Source organism: Pseudopipra pipra, chromosome Z (assembly GCF_036250125.1).
Source record: "Pseudopipra pipra isolate bDixPip1 chromosome Z, bDixPip1.hap1, whole genome shotgun sequence".
Classification (NCBI taxonomy): Eukaryota; Metazoa; Chordata; class Aves; order Passeriformes; family Pipridae; genus Pseudopipra; species Pseudopipra pipra.
In genome coordinates, this window is record NC_087581.1 from 29,499,428 (window position 1) to 29,526,825 (window position 27,398).

The 27,398-nt window shown below is 40.2% G+C and overlaps 1 protein-coding gene across 1 annotated transcript in view; it reads right to left on the reverse strand.

Moving 5' to 3' along the window:
* The window catches only part of FREM1 (FRAS1 related extracellular matrix 1), a 68,690-nt gene extending 41,347 nt beyond the window's left edge, over positions 1 to 27,343 (reverse strand). The window contains exons 1-16 of the mRNA XM_064643127.1: positions 26,971 to 27,343; positions 19,528 to 20,031; positions 14,502 to 14,596; positions 13,649 to 13,950; positions 12,945 to 13,141; positions 11,968 to 12,291; positions 10,425 to 10,533; positions 8,437 to 8,568; positions 6,465 to 6,809; positions 5,651 to 5,793; positions 4,870 to 5,066; positions 3,605 to 3,695; positions 2,406 to 2,573; positions 1,680 to 1,888; positions 777 to 870; positions 83 to 335 (exon numbers count right to left, since the gene is read on the reverse strand). Coding sequence (XP_064499197.1) covers positions 83 to 335; positions 777 to 870; positions 1,680 to 1,888; positions 2,406 to 2,573; positions 3,605 to 3,695; positions 4,870 to 5,066; positions 5,651 to 5,793; positions 6,465 to 6,809; positions 8,437 to 8,568; positions 10,425 to 10,533; positions 11,968 to 12,291; positions 12,945 to 13,141; positions 13,649 to 13,950; positions 14,502 to 14,596; positions 19,528 to 19,758 — 2,890 coding nt within the window. The 5' untranslated portion in view covers positions 19,759 to 20,031; positions 26,971 to 27,343. The remainder of the gene's footprint in view (positions 1 to 82; positions 336 to 776; positions 871 to 1,679; positions 1,889 to 2,405; positions 2,574 to 3,604; positions 3,696 to 4,869; positions 5,067 to 5,650; positions 5,794 to 6,464; positions 6,810 to 8,436; positions 8,569 to 10,424; positions 10,534 to 11,967; positions 12,292 to 12,944; positions 13,142 to 13,648; positions 13,951 to 14,501; positions 14,597 to 19,527; positions 20,032 to 26,970) is intronic.
* Between the last annotated feature and the right edge of the window lie 55 nt (positions 27,344 to 27,398).

The window sequence follows — 27,398 nt, forward strand, 5'->3', positions numbered from 1 at the left end:
TGCAAAGGAATGGATTCAGGTTAAGATTTTTTTGCTAGAGCCTCTCTGACCACCTTCCACTGTAGTTGTGTCCTTAACTCACTAGTGTGCTTGTACGTGACTAAACCAGCGATGACATCAGCCTGGGAGAAATGATCCACAGCAATACCAGCTTTCCTCACTACCCCGTGGTAGGGCTGGCGAGGCAGCATAAACATCAGTTTCATGTCATCACTGTCTGTGTCTGTAGCAGAAATGTACTCTGAGGAGATGACCACTTCTTCACCCTCCAGGCAGTGGAGCACAGGAACAAGGCCTGTTCGCATAACAGGTAGCTCATCATTCACAGGCAGCACCTAATCAGAAGAACAATTTAAGAATTTTTTATTTTTCACTTCAGTGGAAGCCAGTTGTTTCAACATACTGCTTTGCCACCGAAACAGTATGGTGTCAGTGTCAGAGTACACTGAGCTTTCTCTATAAACACAAAGAAACCAGCTGAATTAAAAATAAGAAGACAAAAGTAAACCAAACTAGATAACTATAGTTTAAGTACAAAGTAAGTAATTCCAGATAGAATAACCCAAGCTAGAGTAAGAACAAATGCCTTTTAGCTAGTGCAAGTCAAAGTTCCTCTCAAATTTGCCACATGAATCTGAAAGCTAGGGTTGAAATAGAAGCTTAACACATCCATTATCTTCCAGTTTCCAAGGGAATGCAAAGACTTTCAGAAGTCAAGATTTAAACCCTTTGCCTCTACACAGGCAATTGCTTTCAGAAACATGCAATGCACTGACCTTGACCTGCAGGATGAACTCAACAAAGTGGATGCCATCTGTGGCTGCAAAGAGAACATCATCAGTGAGAGTCTCAGAGCCATCATGACGATATCTGTGAAAAAAAATTAAAGAGCTACACAGATTTCTCACAGAAAAAAAGAGAAGCTATGCTTTCTGGTCATGCCCTACAATGCGTATCCCTAACAGTATAAAAAACTGCTACCTGTGTCCCTAATACTGCTGATTCTGGATCAGAGTATCTCCAGAGGGCTTTTGGGGTCTCTTACAAGAAGAAAAGCCCCAAGGTAAACCATACATCAGTTGGGAAAAAGGTTTCCCTGTGGCTTTGTCATCTATGTCCTGGCTGCTTGTGAGGTGTTTACCAAACATTTATGTTCTCACTGTGGTAAGTGCCCATTTTGACTAACAAATGGAAATAGAGTCAGAGAACTCTAACTCTGCATGCATGAAGAAAATCATGTCTTGGTCTTGCCACAAATAGAAAAGCAAAATTTTAATCTACAGGTTAATCAGTGTTAACACAAGTTTTCTTGTAAACTACGCAAGTTTAATAAACACACAACTTTCTTAAAAGAAAAAAGCTTGCAACTGTTGCCTTCTTCACAGGAACTGCATGGCTGAATATAAAATTTGCCTCCTTATCTGCATAGGCCAGTGCTTTATAGAGAAATCTCTCTACATCAGGCATGGGTGCTAACTCCCGTTTCCTGGCCACACAACAGCTCGTTTGCATGGTGACATTGCAGTCTCAGGGAATCTTGGCCTGGAGCAGCTCTGCCAGAGCTGTGCTATGGTGAACATAGCTAGCTGTAGCCTCTGCACCTTGCACCACTTCACTGGCAGGCTTTTGCTCATCCGACTGAGACTCAGCACACAAAAGACAGCCACCACTCTTCTAACCTGACTGCCAGGGTACGCAGGTCCTCACAGGAAAGCCTGTTGCCTTCATTCATGGGAATGCCATCCAGCTCCACCACCCCATGCTGAGGCTGCCTCTGCAGGAGCAGGAGGAGATGCTCCTGTTTTGTGTCCGCATCAGAGATGAGAATGTGTCCCTCTGTAACAGGGGCCAGGCCACCCTCTTCCACTCTCAAATGGCTTGTCAAAACCTGTAGGGAGGAGAAATGCTGAGCTCTCTTTTCTACTGCACCTCCAAACATACACTGAACAGGGCAATTCCCATTTGCTCTGATATAAGGATGTGTGCCACCTTAAAAACCAAAATGCCAAATACTCTTTTCTACTGTGTTAGAAAAACGTAGGAGGTTACCCGTAGTGGGCCATGATATGTTTTCCCCAGTTCTCATCCCATTCATGGAGGCTCCTGGCCTCCATAGGCAATAAGCAGTTTTGCTAACCAGGGTGTGACATACGTGTTTTTGACCAGATACACAGATGCCAAAGGTAATCCACAGTTTATTTAGGACAAAATATCACACTGCACACTCATCAGACTTCACCTCCCACTTCCATCCCAATGCAAACCATGTGCAAGACACTGAAAACCTGATCCCATGGAAGATTTATTTTTTTATCTCAGTCAAATCAGGATATCTCTCTATATTTCTGTTTCAACATGAAGCAATTCCCAAGTCCTTCACCCAGTCCCTTTCACCACCACCCTACCTCTGGAGCTTGATTGTCCACAGGAAGAATTGTAATATTGAAGCAGATCCCATACAAAGTACCTCCATGCTGATTGCTGATGGAAAAAATAAACTGGACTTGCTGAGGTTCAGGACCGATGTCCTGCAGTGGTGGCATATAGGCAACTTTCATATAGTTCACAGCATGCTGCAAAAAGAGAAGAGGGGTGCATGTAAGGGTAGATAATGGGAATATCCATAATTCATGACATTAAGGACCTTTCTAATCCCCTGATTGGATGTTATTTCAACTGTCAAAATTAAGTCCTGAAATTTTGCACAATTTTGCTACCAGCAATACCTTGATTAAATGCATCTTTAGCTACAAATTAGGTGACTACATGTTCAAATACTTGACCTATAGCGAAAGATATAGGCACAGTTTATAAGTGATAGTGGAGGTGATAACCTTACCCTCTTGATGAAGCCCTTTAAAAGCACTGGTCCCAGGACCTTTTCTAACTGTGACTTTAAAATAAACAATTCATAAAAGCTAACATCTCCTCCAGCAGCTGAATTTGCCCTCACCAGTGTGAATAGCAACTGCATGTCCTGTGTCCCTCAGTGAGGGCAGGCTAGTGAAAGAGGCTAAAATAGTTATCAAAATCTTGCACCCAGACACCCATATTAGGCACACAGTTAAGGGTTTGTAGGCTCAGAGCTCTCGATATGGTACTGCAGTGATCACCATTATGCAACTGTAGTCACACAGCAGGATATAAAACAGGGCACTTTAGTAATACTTGTTTGTCAAACGACAAAAGCATGAAAACTGAACAACAAAATCCTGAAAAGCACCTGTTCCAGCTGGCCATACTGTGCCACATCTATTGGTGGAGATACTGAGAAGCAGCAGGAAATTGTTCAAGGTCTCATTTCCAAATTTTGTGGTTTTTTCCTTCCTCTTACATCAGATGAAGCCAAATTCAGCCTACCCTAAGCAACTGCAACCCCTATTGGTTTTAGGAGAGTTGTGTTTACATATTACAAGACTGAAGCATGATAGAAATTTGTTTTGAAAGCTGGTATTGAAATAACAAAGTTTTGAGCTTCTTAAGCAGAGCTCGTGATAATAGTGCTCATTTTCCACCTCTTGTTTTCCTGTCAAAAAAAAGCTGAACACTTGTAACTTTTTTACGTTGTTTAGAACTGCTTATGATACCAGATAACATAACAAACCTGAGTAAATGACCGCAGTGCAAGAGCAGCAGGATCCTTGACCAATTTGGGGATAGTGTCCACCATAAACAGCTTCCCAGCATCTGAGTAGCTACACAAAAATACATATGTCACATACTGGCCAGCAATACCAAAGAAGAGAAAAAAACAGTCACTTAGCTCAATCTTGAATTTCAAATTACTTTCCCACTCCCAACTGCATTGAAAGGAAAACCATTTTTCTTTCTTCTATCCTTGTTACTCATTTAAACATTATCACAGAAAACTGACCACAGGAAATATTTTTCAGGATGGTCATGAAAAATCATCTCATACTTTATGAGCAAGATCTGGGATTGCTGCAAGTGTGTTTCTACACATCCCAGATACCATTTACACCACCTGAAAGTTTAGTCCATCACATTCTTATTGCTTGCACACCTTCATTTATCTTTAAGCAGAAAAATAAATAATTTTTGGTTTTCTTACATCTTATAAACTCTGAAATGAACTAGATTCCAATAACGTGGCTTTCCAACAGGAGTGACCAGCAAACTAGATAACTATATGGTTATTTGACTGACTAGGGGAAGAGCCTAAATGTCCTTCTCCTCTAGCTATGTACTGATCCTCTGTTGCTTGAGGTCAAAATTGAAAGCGTTGATCTTCAGCTTAAACCATGCAATGTCTGGATTTAAAACTTTTCATTTAGCAAATTGTTGCCAACGCTGCGATGAAATTACAGCATCACTGACATAAACTCCTACTACACCTATTCATCCCATACCCCTAATTGCCCCCAGAACCTGTTCTGCCTCCATTCTGCTCCACAGCTTCCTAGTCCAGGACCAGGAGTCCTTCACAATGCCATGGTAATAACACTTATTCTTGAAAAAGCTGTAGCACCTCATCTTAGACTGGGGCAGGCACAGGTCAGCCTCATTCTAACAGAAGAGGTACTGTGACTTGTGGTTGAGGCTGTACAGGATCCCACAACAGTGTAAAAGGCATATCCAACAAAGAAGATATTTCAGATGCTTTCCTGCTTCTTATTTCTTGCTAAACTATGCATTGGGGTTTTTTATTACACTATGTATTACTCTGTTGTTTTAGGCTCTAGCTTACCCTTAATCATCAACAAGAGAGCTGCAACCAGCTATTGTCACCTGCCCTTTTAGCAAAAAATGAGGAACCTGAGGCATTAGCATGTTACTACCACTGAGGCTGCTTCTCTTACATGGGTCATTGCCCTGGCCCACCTGAAAGTTATATCAGGTTGCACCTACCTATGGGTGCAGGAGAAAAATGGGGAAGTGGTTATGGTGTATGTGAGCTCCCTGTCTTGCTCTTCCACATCTATGAAGTGGAGATGTTTCTTAGTTAGGTGAGCAATCTCAGTCTCCTTAACAACCAGGTGACGGGTCACGTCTGGGGCTTCTCTGGGTAGCTGATCATCCACAGGAATAACGTGCACCATCAACACCTGAAATTGGGAAGACAGTAAAATCACTAGCCATTCCTCTCAATAAGAGAATGTCCAAGTAGCTGTTTACAAACATGTACACAGAAGTAAGTGGATCACTGGAATATGAGATATAGGATGTGGCCGTCATACCATATCATGAACACATGAGTAATGAAGTATACAAGAGTTAAATGCAAAGCTTATGAATCTTAGTGGTTTCCCTCTAAATTAAATGCAAAGTTGAATTCAGTATGTTGGACTCTTGGGTAAAATAGTCTATCCTCATCTGACTTCAAGAGGTGTGTTTAATTTGTTTCTACTGTCTCCAAATACAATTTGCTTTCAACATTTCACTTTGCAGTGTAGGAAAAAGTCTTTACAATGGACTTGTCTCTCTGTCGCCAGGCAAAAGAATTACCCCAAGGAAAGTAAGAACAAGAAATAGCTCTGGAGAACAGTGTTTGTGGTAATGACCGTGGTGATGGCAAATTGAAAATATCTATACCAGTTCAATTTGAAAGCCTGTCAGAACATGTAAGATCATCAGATCGTCATTTGAAGGAAAAATGCAGCAGACTGCCAAAGATGCTTCAGTTTCATACCTGTGGCTCTGAGAGATTGGGAGGATCATGGCTGTCACATAGCACAAACTCAAGGGAATCTTCAAATACTTCTCCTCCCAAATGATGATAATAAATTATTCCATTAAATAGATCCCTCTGAAGAAAACTGTTGACAGAATACCCTGTAGAATTGAAGAATATATCTTCTATTGAACAGTGCATGATTTTAGTAGTACATTAAAATTATCCATTAGCTGTGCAAGTGACTGGTGAAGCATAATGTCCTCTTTTTAAACATAACTAGGGAGAGTCCTTTGAAATGTTCTCTCATTATCTTCCACGTTCTTTGAAGATCATCAGCTTCTTTTCTACGTCACTTAGAGATGACTCAACAAATGAAGCAACACAGCCAACAGGCCTAAAGCCTTATTCAGAAGTCAGAAGAGAATTTGCAGGACTAGCATCCTCTGCAGTCTAGCACAGGAATTTCCGAGTTCAGTTACATGGAGGGAGAGCTTTCTCCTCGTTTAGCATCATTATAGTCATCTATCAGCTCTGAATTTGTCATGGATCCTTGCAGGTAAACTAACTCCTGATTAGCCCAGAAAAATACTGTAGGAAAATAGACTCAGAGTGGAAGAATTGTGGCACAGGTGTACATGTACACAGGTACAGTTATCCTCATGCACAGGCTGACATTAATTAATGATGGTGTTTTTAAACTATAATGAGAGAAGTACAAGTTTGCCATGATTTGTCCTAAGCCAAAGTAATTTGTCTGATTGTAACTTTTAATGTAAATAAAAAAGGAGGAGACAAAGAAAAGCATGCTGTTATGGATGTGTTTCATTACCTATCATGTTTGGTCCTGGTTTCTTCATGATTTCTCCAGCCTGTGATGGCTTGGTAATATTGAATAGTATGTAATCATCACTGGAATCCATGTCAGAAGCATGAAGCATGGAGCCCTGAATCAGGATGGTCTGTCCCTCAAGAACTTCAATAACCATATTGCTGATCAGAAATGGAGGGCTGTCATCTTTAGGGAGGATATTGATTGGAAGTTTGTGGCGAATACTGTGGGGGCCATCAAAAATTCTAAATACCACAAAGTCCTTAGTAGAATCACTGTCATCATGATGGTAGTGGACAACTCCAGCCTGAATGTCAGAGACTGTGAACAGGAATCCTTTCCCTCCTGTCAAAACAGTGGAAGAAAATGCATCAAAAATGTGTGGTTCAGCCCAAAAGAGAATCCTTCTACCAATATGAATATTATTAGGGGAGAGAGAAAACACTGCATTTCCAACTAGAAGAATCAAATGTAACTTCACCTATCAGAAGCAAGCTTGTATAAATTGGACTAGTTAAAAAAAATGCAGAAAAAGTCCTCCAAATGCACTAAAGATAACTTGGATGGAGACATCAAGGATTTTTAACTGTGACTGTTTCCACTTTAATTTCAACCTCTACTTTCTTATCAGAACATTTTACATGTATTTTAAGCATCAAACAGAATATGCTTTATAATTAAATTCAGCGTTTCATTGCAAGTAAAAAATTTGTGGGTTTTTTTCATATATTGAGGCTTTTTACTGTTTATAATAAAACAATTTTATACCTCTGCTTCACTAGATGTGTTATGCATACAGACAAGTATTCAGGTAAGTTAAAGGTTTTAAGAACTGCAATCTGGTGCTGAAAGGTATGATCTCACCGGGACCTCCAAGAGAAAAATCCAAGCATTCCTTTAAGGTTTGAACATCATTTGGCACTTGCCAGACAAAGAAAAAAAGAAGATAATTGCCAAAAATTGTGTTGATGGTTTCCTCTGCACGTACCTATGCAGACATATAAAAGAGAACAAGGAGAAGAAATATCCAGCCCTGACTGATGCATGGGAGTCTGAGAAACCCTCAGACTGAGCATGCAAGTATGGGACTACCACCAGGAGATGGGCCCTGCAGGCACAGCTGGTCTACTGCTCTACTGCCTGCAGCAACCCTCCAGCCCCTGGCTGGCTGCACAGTCCCTCTGTAACACCAGCTCCGGGACTGAGCCTGCTCAGCACTGCTGACACCACACAGTTTGTGTCTGTAGTTTTACAGGAGGATGATCTTCCAGACAATTAACTCCTTGGCAGTAGTTTCCTGAGATAAAATGTACTTCTGAGTAGTTTCTATTTCCACTAAATTCCAAATATCAATTTCCCCTTTTCTTTAAATACTTGACTTATGTCTCTAGATTATGCATTTTACATGAATATGTCTAACTATCAAAAAAACCCAGCACTGACAGTGGCAGCATGTTCCCACCTTGTGAAGAGCAGAGTCTCTTTTTTTACATAACCATTTTCCCAAGCACTGTGCCATCTCATGGGCTGCAGAGCAAAACTAGCAGTATTGATAAGGCAGAAGGCTAATGAATTAGAAGTCTAATTTAATTGTCATTTTTGGAAATAAACCTTAAAGCTGCCAGTAAGTAACAACCATATCCAAATGTTGTCTGTATTCGCCAGTAAATCAAAATCACTCGGCATTCTTTAGCATTTTGCAAGCAAAAATCTTAGAAATGAAAATGCAGTGACTGCATTTCACCTGTCATGCTTCTCAATGAAAGCATAGCTGATTTCTTTAAAATTTCAGCTTTGGAATGTAAATATATATTAGGAAGGTAAAGGTTTAAATGCCAAATTTTTTAATATTCCTTTTTTAATCCCCATCCCCAGCATGGTTGTAGCAGGGGAAGGTGGTCAGCAGAGGGAGTAGAGCTGTTGCATTATCATAGAGGATAAATTCCCAGTCTCTGGAGTTGAAATGACATACCTCTCACTGAGAGCCGCCCATGCTGTAAGCCATCGACAGTGACCAAGTGAACATTTTGGATGTCATCATTGTCTACAATTTGGAAGTGTTGCCATGTGATAGGTCGTGATTGCCCCTCTAGGAGGTTGAGGCCTGCAAAGAGCAGAGCATTACATCACCAAAGCACCTGTGACATTCAAGGTTGTCAGCATCTAGCCCTTCTACAGGCATTTACAAACAGGGAAAAAAACCAGAATGTTTAATTCCATGTACACACCTACCTGCGACAGGCATTCCAGGTTCGGGTTGGAAATCAGGAAAAATTTCTTCATTGAAAGAGTGGTTAAACATTGGAACAGGCTCTCCAGGGAAGTGGTGGAATCACTATCCCCGGAAGTGCTCAAAAAACAACTAGACATGGCACATGGCTATATGATTTAGTGGGCATGGTGATTTTTGGATGAAGGCTGGACTTCATAATCTTGGAGGTCTTTTCCAGCCTTGATGATTCCATGATGCTATGATTTTAAGGCTAGCCTGATAACAGCTTCTGACATACTTGCCTTAGTTAACTGTCTTTAAGGCATCTTTTTCAGATGAATAGTCTATTCTGGTGCTGCACAATACACGTAGTGCGGGTGGCTTGGTGTGCGAACTGCACATTGTGCCCTGGTGAGGGGAAATGGGTGGAGCCCCAGGCAAGGGAACTGTGAATGGGTACAGACCCTTTGTCTAACAAAGGGCACAGGGAGTGGCTGGTCACATAGAAACACTGAAGGATTCCATAAACAGTGAGAAGAAGTATCACCACTGGGACAAGTACACAGACTGTGAGGGTATAAAAGCCCAGGGATTCCTTTGTTCAGGGTCCCTCCGTACAGACACTCAGCTTGAGCTGGTTTTGTGTTGTTGCACCAAGTTGAATGACATAAAGGAACCAGATATCTGGGACTCTGCTATGGAAAACCCAGGTTCGAGCCAGTAACTAGTCTGATAGTGTGAATGTGGTGTGTGTAGGGAGTCAAGAGGGGCACCCGTCGGCTCACTGGAGCTGCCTGCTGTGAAGAGGCTTTGGTCACAGCAGTGAAAGTCTTGGGTGGTGCAAGTGTGGTCCACAGAGGAGGCCATCTGAACGATCAGACAGGAAAGTTTCCTCAACATCTGGTTCCAATTACCTGATAAACTAGCAAGGCACGTTTCTGGACATTTGCACAGACAGGAGTGTTGCACTTGAAATCTCACAATGTCTGAAACTGGGCACTCAGCTTCCTTCGTGAGTCTGCATTTAAAAATATATATTGATCTTCATGATGGAGAACAGCATTCCTTCGTTCTATTCCAACAGTCATTTCAGGTGGGTTTCTCTGGAAGACACGAAGTGCCTTTCTCTCAGCTCCTTCCCTTTCTATGGTGAGGAATCTGCACTTTCTCCAGCATTAACTTCAAGACTCATTTGATGATACAGTTTTGTCTTTTGATGATTAAATATCAATGTACATTTCACTCTCTAACAGGAGACCCTCTCCCCTTCACAGTGCAGGCGTCATAAATCTGTTTGAATTAGGCTTAACCCTGTAAGGTTTCCAGGCTTTAAATGGCTGGTGGTATATTATGTCCTCTTTTCCCAGTTATTCATTTTTGCACACTTCCACTTTAAACACCAACAAGCCTTGGTCTTTTCCACATGCTACCCTACTATTTCTATTCCATCGTACATTTGTCCTTACTACCTTACTATTTAAGCATTTTTATGTACAGTTCATTCTTAAAGAAAATGCTGTATAAAGAAATCCTGATTTTACCATTTTTCTTTATTCTACATTCCAGTTAAAATCTTAGATCTTTTTCAAGTTGTTATAACATGTTCCGTCCAAAATGGATAAAGGGAAAGAACAGATTTATGCCCCTTCAGTTTAATGATCCTTAAACTCCAGGTATAAATCTGAATTTTAGAGTTTTGTCATATGTCTGTGAAAAAATGTTATAAAACTGAACAAGAGAGATCTCACCTGTATTCCATGAAACCCGAGGGGCATTTGTATCTGTTGTTCTGACGGAAAGATGGACAGTGACTGGTAAACTCCTTTCAAAGTGGAAGTCATGAACCTCAAACTCCATCTGTTGCGAAAACAGATGAAGTGTTTATTGAAAAATAAAGGCCCTGAAAACCAAATGTACCTCAAAACACATATAGTGCATTCTATTCTGAGAGATCTTACAGGCTTCTGATAATATGTTAATAAACAAAACTTGATTTAACTTCTAAAAAAAGCCATTGAAATTCTGCACTAGAAGACTATCTGTCTTCTGTGCTCTTCACAGTGAATTCTGAGGAAGTTAGTTTGCAGTGTGTGGAAATGAATGGGAAAGATAAGTATTTTCATTGTTGTTTGCAGTACAATTAACTCAGCAATTAATATAACGCTTTTTTTTATTAGCAATAATGAAAGTGGGTGGGAGCATTTCCTGCTCTTGTAAGACATATAGAACCAAAAGCAAATACGAAAGAAAATATATGGGGTGGCATAGAAAAAATATAATTACAAAAAAAAAAACCAATCTTGAGTTGTCAGACTCTGGGACTGTCAAATTCTTGAACCTGCACTCAAACTATGCTCAAAGCAGGACAGAGACAAGGCACTTAAGGAGCAGATGGTTCAGAAGGATGTCTGATCCTCACACCAAGGAAACAGAAAGATAGGAGGTTCCTATGACAGCCAAGATTAAAAAAGAGACAACCCTTGTCAGCATCAGGTGCCAGTTACTGTTACTGTTCCTCTGCTTTCCAGTCATCTGTCCTCAGTTTACCTTACTCTGACTTTTCTTTCTTCAGTTTCATTACTTTAGTACCAACCATTTGGTTTAGATCGGGGAATTCCTTAACTATCTTACCAGACAGTTATTTTATAACTTACTCCAGACCCTGCAGACAGCAGCTTGATCTCATCATTTGCATCATGTTCTCTGTGTTAGTGACATGCTTTTATCACTCCCATCAGGAACTGCTGGGAGTCCCTTTTTGTTATCTGTATGCCACCATTGCCACAGCAGGTAGGTTGTAAGACCAAATGGCACTCCTGACCTTTAGCTGGTCCGTCTTTCATGACTTTAAATATGTCACCTCTACAGAGGTCACAGGGATGAGTACTGTCATGTAGGGATAAAAGCTGTGTGGAAAAGGCACCACTGATTTTTCCAAAGGCTCTTGGGTAGATTTACAAGTACTGTTATTTCACTATTCCCCTTATAAAAAAGTAAAATCAAATCAAATCAATAAACATCCTGTTTAGATATTCTCAGTCAGAGCGGCTAAAAATATTTCAGTGCAAAGAAATTCTTACATAGTCAGTAATAAATATCTAATTTTTTTAGATAGTTAGTGATGAGTCATAGGGAAAAATGGTAAAAGATTTTACCTCTGTTCCTGCACTGTATATAGTTATAGAAACTTTTTTTTTCTGAAAAATATCCATTACATACGAATCATTTATTTACAGCTCACTGAGTCTTTCAGAGATTAAAACAGCAAATGCTCATACATTCCACTGTTACCTCATAATTCCTCCTCTCTGTGTGGCTGTTATTTGGAGGCTGATAAGCAATGAGCATGTCACTGAGATCTCTCCAGGTGAAGGAGCCGATAGGTTTTGTGTGGTCAGACAGGTGAGTGATGAAGCCCTGAGGAGGTGGCTTGGTAATGTTGAATACAAGCAGGGATTTTGGAGTTTCACTGTCTTCAGCATCAATGGTTGTGGTTGAAATGGGGGTTAAAATAAATTGGTCTACTTCGAGGATGAACTTTGCCATTGGGGCAGCTTTGGGTATTTGGTTGGGAACAGCACCTTTAATGTGAACAGGGAGCCACGCATACTCAGTCTATAACAGGAAAAAATGAGACAACTGAAAAGGCAAAGTCTAGCAAACAAAGTAAATTCATTTTCTGCTAGCTTCATGGAGTGAATTGGGGTACACATTAATGCAATAATTATTTTGAAAAAAAAATAATTGAAACCTTTTAATTGCAAAATGCCTAAAGTAAATATTTAGATGTCATAAATATGACTTCCAGGTTCACTAGTCTTACTTGTGTCCTTAATTTGGGGCTGAAACAACTTAGTTAATTTGATGGGAGTTTAATGAATAACTTTATCTGACAGAAGCATACACAAACCATTAATTATTATTAACTGAATATGTTCACACAACTCTTAGCTTGTTAATTACTGTATATTTTGAAGTCATTGACGATCATGCTGTATAAAAAATGTGTCAGAATTAATTTATCTTTCAGGATAAACTACTTATGTCTGACAGTAATCAACCAGAGATGTTTCTCTGTAGACATAATGGCCAAAGCATAGAGGCATGGACATAATGCCTTTCATTTTCTCAGCTGGCAGCATTCTAGGAGCTGAACAAAGTTTAAGGCTCCCTATCTCTCTTCAAATGTGAAAAGGACCAATGAATTTTTATTTTTTTTTGTCTTCACACAAGACAATCAGACATTGTAATCTTGCATAAAAATCTACCTTGTGCAGAGTTTTGCTTCTGCTGTCTGTGAGATCCAACCTCACAGGAATATAATCAGTGTCAGGTGAGGGAGGGTCAAGATGTCGATACCGAATCCCCATCCTCAGAAATTCTTCACAGCTCATTTTTTTGTTGTGAATGACTCCTAGTCCCAGCATGCAGCTCCCATTTCTGCACTGCTGGCCCAGGCTGTGCTCTGTAAGCCAACAGAAGCAATAATGAAACAGTTACTGGAGTGAAAAATGACATGGGGAACCTGTCTATACAACTAAACTAACTCTGAGAGAAAGTCAGTGGGATGAGAATTAGGGCTCCTTTCCTGACTTAACTTTTCCTACAGGATTTTGTTTTCAACTGACATCTTCCAGCCTCATTCTCCCTTGGTCTCTTGGTTAGTTGCTGCCTCAAACAACTCCTTATACTGTTTCTATTGAGTCTTGGCTCTCACAAGGTGGTCACGTTGGTCCACGTGTCTAGGAGCCAGAAAAAGACTCCAATCAGGGAATTATTGACCCAGATCTGTGATCTGCATTGCGCCCCACAAAAATTTCACATCCCTTTCATGTCCATGATAGCTCAAGCTGTTCATTAAACTTCACATGACTCACTCTTACCCAGCATGTCTGAAACAACCCACTACTGCAGACTTAATCTGCTGGGTCTCTTTGAACATGCTAATGCAAACAACTGAAGCACATCGTACTAGTGCCAGGGAATAAGCTCTGTGGCTGATCTCCATGAATCTGCTCTTGCTGCACTTTCCCGGTGGTGAGCTGGCCATGTGCAGGCAGGTGGGTTTCTGAAGAGATTATGGAAATGGTGCAATCCAGATTTATCTTCCTGTCATAATCAAAAGTGAGAATGTTCTTGTCAATCACCCTGGACAGACCATAGTACTCAGGGACCTCCAGGGCATGGGAGCGCATTTTTATGATGTTACAGTCTGGCTCAAGTAACTGCACGTGAAGGGTGAATGTTTCTACAAATGTTTCCACTTCTGTAAACCTGCAAGTGACAGAAGAAAATTAGTTATGCTCCATCCCATCCTCTTTTGTTTTGTGAACTGGGCACTGTCCTTATCTTCTAAACTGAATTACTTGAACCCCTTTCTCTCTTGTGCCCTCAAATCCCAGACTGCCATGGTTCAGCCCCTGCTGCATGACTCCCCATTCTTCTAAGCAGGGTGTCTATGGGAAGAAAGAGGTTACTCTCTGTGTATATACAAGTGTCTGTCCCTATCAGCAGAACAGCAGAGAATATACAGCAATCTGAAAGCACTGTTGTCACTCTCAATAGCATAATGAAAAATCACTGAGTTTCTGTCATAAGCAAGCAATACATAGTGCACATTACACAAGTGTATCTGCAATACATGGTGAGAAATGTTTCTGTAAACAGATGGTCACTTGTTGACTAATGATGCAGCTACTGGATCGAAGTAGTTACAACATGTACAGCAGAACATGCTTCTACTGTGAAAAAACGGACTGTTTGCTCTTCCTGAGGTCAGCTGGGCTCCTGGTAACAGTGAAGTGTGATCTCCTGCCATTGCTTACCTGTACAGCCTAAGCATGACCATGTCTTCATCTAAAATTGGACAGCCATTGTGGGTATATTTGACTTCATTAGGAAGGAAGTGACAGTCAAAAACCTATGAAGGAGAAAGAATAGACTAGTACAACACTGTTAAGGATATTAACTTCACGGCATCTGTTCCACTTCTCTCTGAATGTCAGTAATGCATCAGACTGAGGGAATTCTTAATACGTATTTCATTTCTATGAATAGATATTCACCTGTTCTGTAATCTTCCAGTGAGAGTCAGAGCAACCACTTTAATGGGGGGCTGCTAGCACTCCACAATTAGGAGGGGAATGGCCACAGGTGATTGTTTCAGGCTGTCAAGTCCCTCCCCTGTGCAACAAATAGTTTGAGCTCATACTTCTTGACCACTGCAGCCTGTGGAGTTAAGGATGCAAGTGGTATCCAACTGCAGTGGTGCTGAAAAATAAGCAGGTCCTGCATTGTAATGTGAGATTTCTAAAGTTGCTTATGGAGGTAGCTTGATTATACAGTAAATCTTAATTTATGGTCACTACCACTGGACTACAAAAGTATGACCCAGAGAAACTTCTCTGTTAGAAACTTTGCCAGCTGAGATCTGTTCCATGTTTTTGTGATACTGACTTTGTACCAGTAGCTCTTTACTAGATCAGATGTCATCTCTGTGCCATACCAACCCCATCCCAAAGTCACTGCAATCTCACAGTACAAAAGCTTGCAGATTTCTACATTGTCTCCAACAGATAAATCAAAATAGACTAATTCTTGTGACATATCTGATACAGGCAAAATCTGTGAGGCTATCTGGCCACAGTTTAACCATCTAAGCCAGGCACTTGTTTCAGGCAGATTGATTTATTTAATGGTTGGTCGACTTGTGAAAGTCAGGCAATTTGGAAAAGTGCCTGACACAAAAAGAAAAAAGATTGCTTTTCAGAGTTCTGACACACTTATTCTTTACAAAAGGGATTTGGATTCTGGGGCATACAATGTTCATGTCCTGACATTCTGCAAATTTCACGTCTGGCAAATTACAATTCCCATCCTGTGGTGTTTCTTTATAGAAACATCAGATGAAAGCTCCTAGGATTGATAAGACTATGTCTGTGTTATCTCTTTGATAACAGAGAAACTCTACACACTCCATGGAGGATGGAGGATACTCATGTCTCATATCTACAGAGAGACAAGGCGTATTCTTGTCAGCAGGGAGCTAAAAGCTAATCACAGCATTTCTTGTCTCGCTGTGAATCTAAATGGTTGCATTTTTATGGGCAGTATTCACAAATAGTTATATGGACTTCCATGGACTAAAGCAAAATCTGTTCAACATTCACTAATAGACCTAATGAGGCCATAACAAATAAGTATTAATATACATATATGGCTGAATGACATACCACTTCTTTTTTTAAAGAGCTCATTTCTTACTGACAGTTATTTCTTAAAATATGACAAAAGAATCATGAAAATGAAGTGCCTTGCTTGAATTACCTTCATTTCCCCAAACACTTTGGAGGATGGTGGAATGGCTGGGGGATTTTAGTGAGATTCTAAAATGCTGACTGGAAGTGCAGCTCATGGAGAAAATCTTTGAATGCTCTTATTTTCACTGTAAAAATAAAGTAATACTCTAATTCCTAAATTAGTTGTCATAATGGAAAACTGATTGGAATTTATCAGCTTTTATTATTACTGGAAGGGTCCACTTCTACTGAAGTTATTCTCAGATGCTCAAGCTATGTGATAATTGTTCTATATTCCTAGCAATTTTTAAATGTATTGCCTGCTTTTAATTTTCATCAAGACATGTACTGTACAAAGCCTTTTTTTTTAAGTAATGGGTTTGATTTTCAGACACATACACATGGATTAACCTCTTGAAATAATCCGTAATACACAGTGTTACCAAAAGTATGATTGGTTTCATTTGTTAAGACTGCTTAGAAAGGAAGAACAAAAACAGTTTGTGAAAAACAAAATTACTCTCATATGATGAACGTTCTGACTATGTTGTGACTGTTCTGTTGTGTATTATTTTCAAATGCCACAGAAATATGTGCTTTGCTGTTTTCCAAACAAAAAAAAACAAATATGTATTTTTCTTCCTTAATGTCTTTTCTTTCTTGCTACAAACTAACATAAAGGAACACGACAGTTAAGCAATTAATTAGACAGTCTTAAGTGATATTCTACAAAAATGGAAAATAAAATTAAGAAGTAGTTACGTGGTGTGTTACCTTCTGGGAAAAAAAGAAAGTGTATTATACACAAAACCCACTAGTATTACAGCTTTAGAAGCTTAATATTGTATCCTGAAGATGACACTGATGAGCCCTCAAAGTCAGTAGGGTTTTGGTGACAGAAGGATATTGTTGGAGGACTGTGTCAAAGGCTTTACAGAAGTCCAGATAAATGACATCTGTAGCCCTTCCCCTGTCCACTGCTGCAGTCACTCCATCACAGAAGGTCACTGGGATGTTCAGGCAGGACTTGCCCTTGGTGAAGCCATGCCGGCTGTCCCAAATCACCTCCCTGTCCTCCATACCTCTTACCATAGCTCTTCCAGGAGATGTGTTCCATGATCTTCGCAGGCACAGAGGGCAGGCTGATGGCTGACAGGTCAGTAGACCGCAGGGAGGATCTACACTTTTTAAAGATGTAAAATGTTTCCCTTCTTCCAGTCTGGAAACTGGGACTTGCCCTGACTGCTATAACTTTTCAAATATCATGGAGAGAGTCTACATCAGGTCCCATCATATCAAAGAATTAATTTCTCTATTTTTAAGACATCACTAGTTCCACATCTTAATTTTTAACAAGGGGATGGAAACTGAAGGACCTTTCCATAAAGATCTGCTACCATTGACTGACAGTCAGTTTATATGTGTATTAAGACACAATCTGCTTTGCAAAAAGAAACATCTGTTTTATGTTTCCTGATATGTTTTCCTTTTATATGAACAGGCAACTCTAATTGGCTATAAATTTGCTGGGTAAGACGAAGGAGATCTAAATCTTTTCCTAATTACTGTTTAGTTTTGTTTTTTTCCACTTCAACTGCCTTTCAATTACAATTGATAATTAAATTGTCATACATTCCTAGAACATTACTCACTGTACTGGCAGTAAACCAGATCATAGCAGAGACATTTTCTAGCTGCAGAATCTCCCGTAGAAAGAGCGTGAGTGGCACCAGGAAATCCAGACTCTAGCACCTTCGTTTGGGAACAGTGAAAGCTCAGGCAGCAGAAGCAACCACAGCTCTCTGCAGCCTGGTACCCTAGGGCCACCTGCCCAGCAGAGCCCTTCCCTCTAGATCAGTTATGCCTGCAGCCTCCAAGAGCCACACTCGACCGCCTGGGCACACATCAGAGCCATGAAAGGACAGGTACTCAACAGAGGTGGAGCTGGGAGTGGGGAAGTCAAGGACCGTAGGTATTTTGGAAAACAAGGTATGGGGAATACACATCTCCTGGGACTTCTTGAGAAGTACCTCTAACTATGTGCTTGAAACATGTTGGTTTACACAGGACAAAGAGTCTGTTTCAAGATACCTGAGTCCTACTGCACATAGAAGCTGAGGTGGAAACTGAAAGCAAAGTCGCTTCTTCAGTCACATTGCCTACAGAAGAGGTTTGCCAGAGGTTTGACATGTGTCTTTCTTTTTCTCCTCTTTTTCTTCCTCTTCTTTAGATTGGATATTAGGAAAAAATTCTTCACTGAAGGGATGGTCAGGTATTGGAACAGGCTGCCCAGGGAAGTGATGGAATCACCATCCCTGGAAGTGTTCAAAACTTGTGTAGATGTGGTGCTTAGGGACATGGTTTAGTAGTGGACATGGAAGTGCTGGGTTAATGATTGGACTCAATGATATTCAAAGTCTTTTCCAACCTTAATGAGTCTATGTTTATATGAATCAAGAGCCAACCTATACTGGGGAAGTAGAGGTGGGGTACTATGGTCAGAGTCCCTGTTCTGGTAGAGAACAAGCCCTGGGGAAGTTTCAGCAGATGCACTACATTTCTTGGGGCCAGTCTCTAAAGAAGATCAAACATTGCCCTGCTCATTGCAACACCTCCTGTTTTCCCTGCCTATGCTCCTTAGCAGCGCTGATTCAGCTGAAATACTTGTCAGTGGTCTGCAAAAGTAACAGTGATGACCAAGAAAAAAGTTCTGAAAAATCTATTGTAACTGATACTCCTGCAACTACCTTCGCAGAAGCTGCCAAAAACTTGGAAAGGATGTTTAAAACTATATACATATATAAATACACAAAAGTGTATGCTGTATGGTACAATAAAAAAAATTTTTCAAAAAGACAAAACCTGTTTTCCTATGGTTTATTAAAACCATTCATCTTCTATCTATACCATTACCTCTTCACATCAATTACTTTATAATCCTTCCTGCTATGACTCAGGTGGGGCAATTTGTAAAGCAGATGAGTAGCAGAACGGTGATACGTGAGATACATCTCATTATTCCTACAGGCTTGACATATGAACAGAAAACAGGGGGAGTTTAATGTATTTGCCATCTGCTAGCAATTTGGATGTTGCAGAGCAGAGCAAACAATGGTGTACACAATGTGCTTATTGTATGTGATTATTTTTTTCTTAATTGCTCCCTAAGTAGTGGCTTCGTGACTAAAATGCAAAATGCTCTAGTGGGGTGTGCATTACCCAAGGGGCACTCATTACCCTCATGATTGAAAAGCAAGCAGCTGAGAGGCTCGAGAATATCTCCTAACCAAAAGTTTTGAAATACTCATTCTTTGCTTGTGAAAGGAGACTCTGACCAAACTCACTTCCGTTCACTCACATTACTGAGCTCAGCTTTTGGATTTCCGTGTTGCAGTTCTCTGCCAGCTGTCTGCTTAAGCAAAAGGCTAAATCTCACAGACCATTCAGTTTCATGCCTTTTAGTCACTATCCAAAAGAAAAAAAAAAAAGTAAGGCAGCTCTTTCTAGTTTCTATCACATGAACACTCAAAGCAGCACAATGGAGCCCAAATACCTGTGGAGTTAGTTTTCCAACTCTCTGCGTTATTGGCTCATTAATCACAACTTCAACTTTGCAGACATCCTTCTCTCTGGGGATGGAAAACTTGAGGTCATCTTCTAACAGGAAGACAGACTGTCCCTTCATCACTTTCACCCCGCGGTTCACACTGATAAAGGAGGAACACACCACTCTTAGCATGACAGGCAGCAGCAGAAATAACCAGCTTTTCTCAAAGGACTTCATCTTATAAGGGGAAGCCAGCCTTTTCCACCAGTGAAAAAAATTTCTTAACAGAAGGAGTCTTCTTTCTCCACAAGCAGACTTTTGCCGTGTAATGAAGCACCAAAATATTAGTTGCAGGTAAAAACATATGACATGTTTTCTATTAAGAGTCACTCCTTGACTGAAATTTGGGCAGGACCCTTTCAAAATATCCTTGGAATTTTATAAAATTCATTGGTCAAGCCTGACAAAATGATGAATGTGTTCTCAGAGTCCTTTTAAGGTTTGTTAATCCTGAAAAAAATAAAAGAAAGAAAATTGCTGTAAGGAATCGAGCAACTATTGGGATTAAAAAAACCCTACAAACACACACACACAAAAACCTTCCACCATTTCTTACAGTTGCAGTTCATTTAAAGCAGCAGCTTAATTTTACCCGTATTAGGCCTGGTTGAGATGGAGCTCATTTCCCCACAGCTGCCCTCACAGTGCTGTGCTTTGCTTTGGTGGCTAGAAAGGTGTTGATAACACATCAGTGTTTTGGTGACTGCTGAGCAGCGCTGGCACAGCATCAGCGCTGTAACATCCCCGCCTCCAGTGGAGGGAAAGATCCTGGGAGGGGACACAACCAGGCCAGCTGACCCCAACTAACCAAAGGTTAGTCATATGATGTCAGCTCAGATATAAAAGCTAAGGAAAAAAGAAGGAATGGAGGGGCATTTGCTGTTCACGATGTCTGCCTGCTGAGAAACCGCTCCACATTCTGAAGCCCTGCTTCCTGGGAAGTGGCTGGACATCTCTCGCTGATGAGAAGCAGAGAATAAACCCTGTTATTTTCCTCTTCACTTGTGTGTGTGCAAACTTTCCCTTTTGCTTTAGTAAACTGCCTTATCTCAACCTATGAGTTGTTTTCCGTCTTATTCTCTCTCCTCTGTCTGGCTGGGGAGTGATAGAGCGGCTTGGTACCTGGCATGCAGCCAAGATCAACCCACCACAGTCTTGGTGCCATGACTAGGATCATGAGGATTTTGAGATAAGGATAGTAACTGGGAGAGGTAATGGGCAAAACAAGTACTGAACATTGTTGAAGAATGAAATGATCATGGGGAATTTTTGTTGTAATTGTAGTGAAGGGTCAAGGGGTAAATTTTGTGTGAATTGTCCATTTTCGTTTGGTGTTGTAATGATGTTATTTTTGGTTTTGTGCAGGGAATTTTTGTTAATGCCCTGACTTCTTATTTGCCACAACTTTACCACCAACAGTGATCTTTCCTGAAAGTGAATTAAAACCCAGATCCTTGTATCTCTTTATTTTTTTCGTTGTTGTTCACAGGTTTGACTCCCCTGTTTCCAGCAGAATGACCTTCTGAACAGCCTATAATTGAATGCACACATCCACCCAGCTTTAAATTTCACTGGAAACCAACCAGCAGCTCAGAAATCATTTAAAATTTTTCATTTCCTAAAGTAAGACAAGACAGATCACTTCACCACACATTCAAGACTGACTAACATACAAATAAATGATATATATATTTAAGTTTGGGACACAAATCTTAAGTCTGGTTTTCTAGCAATTTATGTTTCCGTTTTGGTTTAAAATATTGCAGCCATATCAGTCTGAAGAAAATCTGAGGGAAAATGTCGAATTCTAACCAGAGGAAAAGGAAATTCTTGGTAGAAAATGTTTTAATGTGTTTCATTAATAAATCAAAATCTCAAATAATTTTAAAGAAGTTTATTTACACAGACAGGTTTCACTAAAATCTAGTTATGGAAATATACCCAAAATACTTGCTAAATTTTGTTTCTTTCTTCGGGGATGGGTATCCATAGCACTTCCTGAGACAGCACTCCACTTTCTAAAATTCACAGTTTTGAAATACAATCTGCAATTCTATAAAGAACAACTAGGAAAAAGGGGGAGGAAAACATATTACACTTGAGACTCCAAGTGTGAAAGTATGCTTTGCAGCAAGTACACCCTTTTAACCTGAAATCTGACTGGCATTTATCACATAGTGCATGGATTTCTAGCATTTATCAAATATCATGCATTTCCTTAAAGTACCAGCTGCAAAGCAGGGAGAGAGGTTCTGAATTAAAACCTTCTGTATTGCTGTGTCCTTTTTTTACTTCCTGCACTGAACAAAGTGAAGATAGGGCCGAGGATAGTGAAATAACCACTCTGACATACGTGTCACAAAGTTGCTCTGAGGAAGATCCTGCCACAAGGACTGCAAAGGATTTTAAATCTTTTGACACCAGCCCCTGCCTGATGAAGAATCAATGCATGAGTAAGTCTGAGCAACTTTCAGAGAAGACGCATTTTCTTAAGCCATAGAGGGGCTAAGATAAGAAGAAAATAATTAGGAATTTTAGACTCTGGCTAGGACCTGGCAAAGTGCTAAGAGGCAGTGAATGATTCTGAGCCATAGGCCTGGTGGTTTACTGCTCATGACAATGCCAGTAACTCTGTGCTGCATAATGGCAGGCTGGGGCATTGATTTATGGTGCAAAAAGCCTTTATTCAGAGGGCAGAGGGCACCTCAGGAGAAAAGGTAAAATAAAAGCCTGGAGAGTTTCAACTTTCTCCACTCCCACCTGAATAGCTCCTGTAAAACCACGTTATAGTTCAGAGACAGCCTAATAATCATTTCACAAACAGCACTGGTCGGGAAGTGTATTGTTCTCTTTACACACTACATTGGTGCTTAAAACAAGGGAAGGCAGCTGCCTCCCTCCAACAGGCACTGGCAGAGTCATTCACACAGACACTTCTGCACCTCAACTCTGCTACAGCCCAGGTTGCTCTGTTGCTGGTGCCTGCCCCATAAAACTCAGCACAGAGTACAAGTAAAAACCTCAGGCACAGGCAGTAGTTTCTTTGTTGCCTTTTCCTACCCTGCATCAAACAAAGAGCAAAAAGTTTCAAAGGAGAGCCAGGAGCGTTTTGACCAATTTCATATTTGTTGCGTGAGGCATTCTCTGAAACAAATTTGGTTATGTTGTCACTGTCTTGCTTTGACTACTTTTACTTGCAGGCACAGCTCCATTATACATGGGTTTACCCCATATATTCCACCCACTGGCCCTACTTGTCTGCTGAGTGCTGTCTCCTTAGGTGGCCAAGTGAAGATCTTCATCAATCACTTATCTAATGTTAGCAAAATGAAACAGCAAGAGACCCTTTCAGCACAAAATGGCAACAAAAATGAGAAGGTTTTGGTGTGAATGCCATCATATTAGCATCTTCACCCGGTATGAAGAAAGTCATTGCTTCAGCAAAGTCATGTGTGTGCTACATAGTACTTACTCTGATCAACAGTAACAGTGAGCTGCTTCCCAGCAGCTATACAACTGCTGGTGATGCCATTCCCATATTTTGTGGCTGCTTTGAACTTCCTTACAATTTTTTTACTTCTCTGCCCCTAATATCACAGCTGCGCCTGATTCATCCCTGCTATTCCTTGGCATGTCATCTGTGTACCCAGAATGGACGTACAACTAAGGCACTGTAAAATCTAAATGCACCACAATATTTCAGATGTACTGAGTAGCTTAAAGAAATAATGGTGTTCATAAGCAACACATTAGGAGAATCAGTATTGTGAAACTAAGCTGTTTCCTCATCCACTTTCTGTCTGTATGGCAAAACACCCAAAATAACTCCAGGTGCACTGTGTGAGTACAAAACTACCAGCTTTGGTCCCAGAAGTAAACCAGTCATGTCAGTTCAGTAATATATCATATATTAGTTGTTATTCCTCAGATGGAGAACATGATTTATGAGGAGAGGCTGAGACAGTTGGATTTGTTCAGCCTGAAGAAGAGAGGGCTTATTGCTTGTTTTAGACTTCTAACAAGAGAGTGCAGAGAGCCTGGAGGTGTACAGTGAAGGGACAAGGTGCAGTCCACAAAAACAGCAACACAGGAAATTCACATTAGACATTAGAAAAGAAAAAAAGAAAAAAAAAGACAATGTGATTATGGACACTGGAATAGGTTTTATGGAGTCCTCTTAGAGATATTTTAAAAAGCAACTAACCAGGGCCTGAGTTGCCTGATGTAACTTTGAAGCTGTACATGACATAAAAGCTGGCTGTTATTGGAGCAAGAGGTGGGAGCAGTTACAGTTTTTCACCCTAAATTGTGTGGTAACTCTAAGCAGAAATGACAGAGCCAACTGATTGCCAGGACCTACGTTAGTTACCTGGTGTAGTTTTGGAAAACACTGCATTATACCCTGCCAACTCTCCCATAATTCCCATGTCATCCAATATAAAACCCTACTGGTATAAAAAACTGTGTTAGCAAGTAAAGAGACCACCTTTCCCATAATTATAGGTAGGTTAGCCAAGCTGACACTGAGATTTGGAAGCCTGGAAAATATGTCCTGTAGATGTGTCCAAGGCATTGCACAACGGACACTGGGCAAGGGGAACTCTAAGGAGCTACTCTGCTGGCAAACTCCTCCCCTGCTCTGCAGATGAGCCCAGGGTGGGAAGGCTGAGGCAGAAGGGGCCTGTGAAGAGGCAGTGAATATGACTGTAGAGTTAATGCAGTGACATGCCAAACTTGGGACAATGTAGGGGATGGTTTCCGTGGACTTTAGATGTGGTTTGTTAAAAATTTCCTTCAAATACCAGAAGAACTGATTTTCCCTTAGGGCTTCTGGTGCACATGTGAGAAATGATGCAATGGTTAATTACAAACATTAGCATTCTCACCAAATACAACTGGTAAGTCTGATTTTGAGGACAGCTAATTTGATGTAAGTAAAAGACTAATCCAAATTACTTAGATAGCTATCTATCAGTACCCCCCCCCCAAAAAAAAAAAAAAAAGAAAGAAAATAAACTCAGAAATGGCACCACTAACTCTCAGCTGAATAAAGAATCTGTAATCACTAGTGAACTTAAGCCAAGTCTCTACGACACCCAAAGTCTACACTGGGATTTGGATGAGACTTTAAGGGTTTGTCTGTGTGTGACAAAATCTCTGGTTACCTGGGATATCCCACTGAACAGCTGGATCAAAAATTGCCCTCTTCTTTTTCAAAGTTGGAGGGGATAATGGAGAACGATTGTTGTGGGCTGGGAGTTGCACTGATTTGTTTTAATGAATATCAGAAAAAGTTTACAAGAAATAGAAAGAAAATAGGATTTTTTTTTTAGAATGAGTTTAAAGAAAACAAGTGACAGCCTTCCAGGATTTCTAGGAAACAGGACAAATATTATTACAGCAATTAAAATTCAGCCCAGGGCAACGAAAGGATTGTGGGTATTAAATCAGCTCATACAGTCACATAATGGTTTTAGACAACATTTTTCAAAACATTAAATGCAATCCAGCTATAGTTTAACTTCACAACCAGCTACTAGAGATCTTTGAATACTTTTGCAGGACTTCATAATGGTAGCAACTAGAGAAAGAAATTACACACTTTATCAGGGAATGTTTAGCACCTTCCTAAATGTAGTTTGGGAAGATTCAGGAGCTACTGACTCCCACGTTCAGGGCTTTTTACCCAACTGCACAAAAGGCATCTGAATCAACCCAAGGACATGTTCAGTGAGTTATTAAAGCATGAAATGTTATATGGACACCCTAGCTATAGTAACTGTAGCCCACACAGCCATTACTATGAGATAAACCAATCTGGGTCCATAATCCGAGATTATGAATGGCACATAATCTCAAAAAATGAGAGAAGCAAAGTCAAAGTATTGATGACAAATGATGCACTCAGTCCCTCTTTATGCTCAAACAGGTACAGGCAAGTGGATTGCATTTTTAATGCATCGTTATTTTAGTAGCATGTGCTATTTTGTTGCCATCTGTAAATTCACAGATTGATGGAGTTAGTGATAGTTTCTTTTCCCCATGAATAGATCAAGTCCTCTTGGACTGTAATGTTATCATAGACATATATGATCAAGAACATATCATACACTAATATTATCAAGACTACTTCAAGGACTGCAGAAAAAAAATGAACATAAGAATGAACAAATAGGAGGTATTTTAATTTAAAATTAAAACCTATTCTGGAACATATGTTAAAAATCTAAATGTTCCCAGATCCAAACCACCTCATTATCTAGGTTAAAATGATCTGCATGCAGTTCTCGTTGCATGCAAAACAAACCCTAAGGAAGAATCAAGAAGAAAATGCTGACAGACACACAGCAATAACACCTGTGTAAGAAAAAAGAGCTGGGGCAACTTCTACAGATGTGTGTGCTGTTCTACTGTGAAAACAACTGGTAGTTTACAGTGACAATGTCTCCCAGTGACACCCTGGACACATCAATAGAGACGTATTTTGTCTAAGGTAAAGTGCAGTGCTGAGTTAGCTGAGATGACAACTAGCAGAATTCTCTAACTAGCAAAAATATAACTGGAAAAATCCCCTTTCGATAACTGAAGAAACTGTGGATAATTATCCACAGAATTTGTTGGAATGTCTCAGCACAACACAGAGTGACAGCAACTAACCTCTAGAACAGAGAGTTTGTTTTAGAGTTTGGTTCTAGATAAATACATAGAAACCAGCAGGAAATATAAAAACCATGCAAGCACATATATCTTAAGGAACACACATAAGTATTCATCCATACGACTAGTGAACATCTGCCTCATTCAGATGAACCAAGTCAGTTGTCTGAATGTACATGAAATTGTGAAAATGCAGACAGATCTCTACAGCAAAGTAAGCGTACAATTTAAAACATGCATTTAAAAAACAAGTTATCTCAGCTAAATGAAATATATCCTATATAAAGACTTAATAATATGAAAAGTTTTCATTATATTTTTCAATACTTTTTTATTGTATTTCTTCTAGTGTGTCTTATTAGTAAAACAATTCTAAGCAAAGAAATCTTGCTTAGTGCTGCCAAGCTTTTATAAAAGATAAAGCCAAAAAGTTTTATTAGATTTGATGGAAAAAAGCCAACATAGTTGAGAAATCTATATCAACTTGAACATTAGGATAAAGTAAGCTGCTTGGAATCCTTGACTTTCAAGTTAACTTTTACTAAACAACTGGCAAGAACTAGTGTCTGCTTTCCTCAAAGGTAGAACGGAGTTTTCATCCATCTCGAGTACAAAAATTACTGTCTGACTGCTTGGCTGCAACATTCAGCAGCAAACTGAACTCTGCAAGCACTATTATAACCACAAACACAACAGCATTTGGTGTACAACAAACTTGAGTCTGATACTTACAGGTAGCAGTGTTTCTGCAGGAGGCTGAACATGAGAGCACACTAGAATAAGAGGAAAAATGTAAGTCACTGACCCGGGAATCTCTGGTTTAAAAGGCTGGCAGAGAAAGAAATCCAGTGAGTGGGCGACAGAGAGAAAGCAGAGAGGGGGAGGGGAGAGATAGATGAAATTCCAGTCTTTCTGGTCAGCTTGGCTGTAGCTTTCTCCGTACTGAAAATCCGAGGAAAACACTCCTTGCTTGTAAGACTGACTGCAGAGTCCCAAATCATAAATACTTTCGGGCTCCCTATGATAACAGCATTCAGAGATGCCTTGTAGTGTTTACACTCAGCAATGCTTCTCTGGCAGCCGGCCCCAGATCTTCCTTTCCCCTTCTGCTAGTTAAGTCTGTTGGGACTAAAAACTGAGCTGCTGTTATTAAGGTCTGC